We start from the raw sequence: 4,953 nt of genomic DNA on the forward strand, positions 1-4,953 counted from the left end.
CCACAATTTCCAAGGGTGTGGTCCACTTGAGCCAAAAGTTAGAAAATTAGGTGAATAAAATACATACATCATGATGGGTGCGTGGAGCTCTTCCACCGGCTACCTGCTATGGTTATCGGCCAATATCTTCGCAAGTGCCAGGTCACCAACCAACTCGGACTACACCGGTCAAGTAGTTGGTTGAAAAAGCTCCAAGGGACACCATAGTGTATTTATTTTATTCATGCCATCTATCCATTTTGCAACTCATTTCAAGACATGAGTCTAAAATTAAGATAAATATAAATCTCAAGTGAACCATGTTAATAGGAAATAGTGAGAATAAAATGCCTACTATGGAAAACTTCTCACCGACAGCTTCGAATCAAGCTGATATGTGTTTTCCCTTCATCTAGAATTATATGGCTTTATGAACCAGTTGGATGGAAAATAAACATTAGGTAAGCCTAAGAAGCTTTCAATGGTGAGTGTTTAATCCCCGCTTGTTTCATGTGGTGTGGTCCACTTAAACTTTTAGATGGATAAAATAAATACATCATGGTGGGCATAAGAAGCTTTCAATGGTGAGTGTTTAATCCCTGCTTGTTTCATGTGGTGTGATCTGCTTGAACTTTTAGGTGGATAAAATAAATACATCATGGTGCCCCTATCATGTATCTATGCATTTTATCTGCATCTGTTTTTTTAGGATTATTTTGGATCATTTTAAGTATATCCAAAGCTCACGTGAATTGTACCGTACCAAAGAGTAAAAATGTAAAAATGTCCAATAGCTTAAGCTTTCCTAGGGCATACATGATGTTTACATCATCCAACCTGTTTATAAGATAAAAAGACATGAAAGAAAAACACAAATACGATTCATAGGGTTAAAAAGACATGGAAGAAAGGAAAACCCTTTCACAAATGTCAACTTGATCCAAAACTTCCGTACTCCTTGATAAGTTTTCAACTGTCATACCATTTCTAGTAGTGTGGTCCAGATGAGCTTGCTTCAATTTCAGCTTATGCCCTAAAAATTATCTGGTAAAATGGATGGACGGCGTGGATGATAGATGAAAAGATCACGATGGGCCCCACAGAGTTTACTCAGTACTCTAAGTTACACTGTACGCAATCGGGCTCCAGATGGAATATTCGAAAGTGTTGTGAGGAGCCGTAAATAGGACATAAACGTGGGTCTTGAAGCCCGTGTCGTTCACCTCGATGTTCGACATGCCACGACAACGCAGTACTCGAAACCACACGCAGCTCCACTTTCCGCCATCTCCCAACTTTCTATATAAGGCCCACTTCCTCCCTTCTATTACATGCTATCACACTTTACACTTTTCATCTGTACCATAACATCTTTCTCTATTTCTATCTCTCTCCAATGGGAAGAGCACCTTGCTGTGAGAAAGTTGGATTGAAGAGGGGTAGATGGACATCTGAAGAGGATGAGATCTTGATGAAATACATCCAAGCCAACGGAGAAGGGTCATGGAGGTCATTACCTAAGAATGCAGGTATAGAGAGAGAGAGAGAGAGAGATAAAAAAACAAAACAAATGATGTTTGGATGTTGGCTTTTTCTGATATAAATGAATTGGGTTTTTTGATATTGTGTTTTTTTCTTTTCTTTTCTTTTAAAGGTTTGTTGAGGTGTGGGAAGAGCTGCAGACTGAGGTGGGTTAACTACCTTAGAGCTGATTTGAAGAGAGAGAATATCTCTCCTGAAGAAGAAGAAATCATCATCAAGCTACATGGTTCTTTTGGTAATAGGTGAGATTTTAAGGGCATTTTAGTTCTTTTACTTTTGTTGTATCTCTACACGTCCAACCGGTTAGTGTATAAGTTACGGTCCACCTAGTGGATAATTTACAACCATTTTTTTCACTTGTGTGAGGCATTCAACCCATCCAATAGTTTGCACCCACCATGACGATCACGTTGTGAAAAAATCAGCCACATCCACTCATCGAGTGGACCACACTTGTATTTGCTATTTATCAACGGCTAAAAAATGTTTTACGTGACGTGACCCACCTGATGAGTTGATGGTTCTGATTTTTGCACTAGGCAATCCTCATGGGAAGGAGAGCAGATTAGGTGATATCCCGGCCTCACCCAATACGGTGCGGCCCTCACCGTGGGTGGCCCACCTTGATGTATGTATTATGTATCCATGCCGTCCATCCATTTTTTTAGATCATTTTAGGGAATGATCCAAAAAAATGAAGCAGATCCAGTTATTAGGTGGACCATACCGTAAAAATCAGTGGTGATTGACTGTCTTACCATTAAAAACTTCTTACAGCACACCTTAATATTTCTGCGGTGATTATTTACCATCCAATCTGTTGATAATGTAAAAAATATTAGCTTGATTCAAAACTTTTGTTGCCCGTTAATGGTCAATCAACAATGTTTCCTATGGTATAGTCCAACTGATAGTTGATTCTGTTTCATTTTCCAAATAATTTCATGAAACATATGGGAAAAAAAAAAAAAACGAATGGACAGTTTGGATACCTAATAAATACATCAAGGTGGGCCCCACCATAATGGGTGAGGCTGGGTCTCACCTAATCAGCTCTCCATGGAAAGGCTCACCTATTGAAAGAGTTTAATGTAAAAACGCATTTAAGAGGTGGGAAGTTAACTAGACTGGAGAACTCTCCATTTGGAGAGTCCCAATTTGCATTTTAAACTCTCACTTTTCGTGGTTAGGCTATCCTTTTCCCATTTTTATTGAAAGTGGACCCCAGTTTGGTACTATTCCGCCAAAAGTGGAAAGCTACGGTTGCATCATTAAAAAATAAAAAATTAAAAAGGTATGTTGGATTGCATTTTCATTGACGGGATAGATTTGCTATTTACTGTTACCCCTTCCTTTTGAACTGCACATCCACACTTCGCTACTTTTGGTACTAGAAAGTTACTTTTTTAGTAACAAAAGTGGAAAAGTGGTGTGTGCAACAAAGCATATGAGTGTAAATGAACCTTGAAGGGTGTTTCCGTTTTTTTATCAAATGAGTTGGGTGGAAATATCACTTTTTACCTATTTCTATTGGGCCACTTTCCTTTGTTGTTTTCGCCTCTTTTTTTTCTTGTTTTTTTTTATGTTAATGTGGTGCATGTCGTATTTGTAGGTGGTCTCTGATAGCTGGGCATCTACCAGGGAGAACTGATAATGAGATCAAGAACTATTGGAATTCTCATCTGAGTAGGAGACTTCACAGCTTCAAGGGACCTAATGATGAAGTGGCTGTGATAATCGACATTGGCAAGATAACTGGTGGGCCCAAGAGAAAGGGTGTTAAATCAAGCAGGTCTGCCATGAAAAAGGGCCCCACCAATGAGGAAATGAGGAAAGATGAAGAACATGACACAGGTGGAGGCTTTTCAACCATGCCCCTCACAGACAAAGGGGACCCAAAAGACAATTTTGGTGAGAATGAGGAGAGAGAGAGCATGTTGTTGGGTGGTTCCTACAATGAGAATGGGGTGGGGATGGCCCATGGTGAGGAGTTAGAAAGTGTCTTTGGCCCACCTCAAGTGCTAGAGGATGTGATCTTTTCTTGTCCTGATGACAGCATGGGAAGTGGGGTAATGGGCCCCACTGAGGAGAGAGAAAATCTGACTGTGGGCCTATTTCTAGAGAGTGAAAGTGGGAGCGTGGGCCCCATTGAAGGGATTGAAGATGATTTCTTCTTCCTTGATGAAGTGATAGAAAGTGGGATGATGGTTGTTGCAAATGAGGAGAGAGAAACTGGGGTGAGGGGTGCTGATGAGGAGAGAGAAAATGGGGTCATGGGTCTGAAGGATGAGAGAGAGAATGGTGTGATGGATGAGACTAGCTCACCCATGGCCTCTTGTTTTGATCAGTTGGGGCGCTTGCAAGATGAATGGTTGGATTGGGAGTGGGATGGAGTGTGGGACAAGGTGATGGAGGGTAGAGAGGAGATGGTTTCATGGCGGTGGGAGAGTGATAGTGGAGAAGGAAAATGCCATATTACGGAAAGCGAGAAGGAAAAGTTCACTGCTTGGCTACTATCTGCTGATACAAATTGCATTTGAAAATTCCAAAAAGGGTTTATTGTAAATCTAATAAATACTCTGTAATAAAATGATTGCCATTGCATGCAATGGAGATTGATTGGTCAAGGCTCTGTGGGACTCTGGCAAAGAGCGACCTTAGTTTTAAATGCATTTTCAAGATACTGCTATTCTGGAATATTCATTGCATGGTTGGATCTCCTTCTCTCTGGTGGGTCCATCTTATAATAGAAGCTTATTTTCATCCACACAGCTGTAACATTGCATGATAAATTTGTACGTGCACAAACAGAATATCTATGAAATGAACTCTCTCCTTATTTATTTCAAATTGAGTAGTAGACGGATGGTGCGTAATGATTACGTCAGAAAAGTTGGGATGATTTTTATGGATGGTCCACCATGTGGGAGTTTAATTTGTGATTTCATTGCTGGTTCAAGGCCTAAATAAAAGGTTTGTGTGAGATTGGCTGCATGAAATCGAATGAATCTTGACAATTTGACATATCAAGTTCTATGCCGGAGGCCTTGTAAGGAACATGGTGCATGGACACTTATGTTCAGTGAGAAATGGACTAGAGCTTGTGAGAATGATCCTTGCTAAGAATGCGCTATAGCTGACCCCAACTAAGTTGGGATGAGGCTCTGTTGATGATAGTCCTGTTGGACCAATCTTTCTATAAAAAGAAAAAAGAAAATTTAAAGCAAAATAAAAAACTCTTAAAAATCTTGGATTTTTGCACATATCCAAATTCTTATTGATTATATTATCATAGTTAAAATTTTATTTTTATTTTTTTTACTTTTTTTTATATATATAAGTTCATTGAAGAAGTTTTATTTGCTTAATAAGTGACTCCCACCTTTCTTTTTTTTTTCTTTTTTTTTTTTGGAGTGAAGGGGATATGACAAC

At 39.5% G+C, this 4,953-nt stretch overlaps 1 protein-coding gene across 2 annotated transcripts; it reads left to right on the forward strand.

The window, feature by feature from the left end:
• The first annotated feature begins 1,366 nt into the window (after positions 1-1,366).
• LOC131225871 (transcription factor MYB111-like) lies at positions 1,367-4,369 on the forward strand. Of its 2 annotated transcripts, XM_058221471.1 has the most exons (4): positions 1,376-1,508; positions 1,634-1,763; positions 3,134-3,375; positions 3,406-4,369. In XM_058221471.1, exons 1-4 carry the CDS (start codon positions 1,376-1,378, stop codon positions 4,059-4,061), a joined length of 1,161 nt encoding a protein of 386 aa, XP_058077454.1. In that variant the 3' UTR covers positions 4,062-4,369. The 2 variants fall into 2 exon arrangements, with proteins under 2 accessions (XP_058077455.1, XP_058077454.1); XM_058221472.1 differs by having other exon boundaries at positions 1,367-1,508; positions 3,134-4,369.
• The last annotated feature ends 584 nt before the right edge of the window (positions 4,370-4,953 follow it).

This window comes from Magnolia sinica, chromosome 14 (genome assembly GCF_029962835.1).
Source record: "Magnolia sinica isolate HGM2019 chromosome 14, MsV1, whole genome shotgun sequence".
Lineage (NCBI taxonomy): Eukaryota > Viridiplantae > Streptophyta > Magnoliopsida > Magnoliales > Magnoliaceae > Magnolia > Magnolia sinica.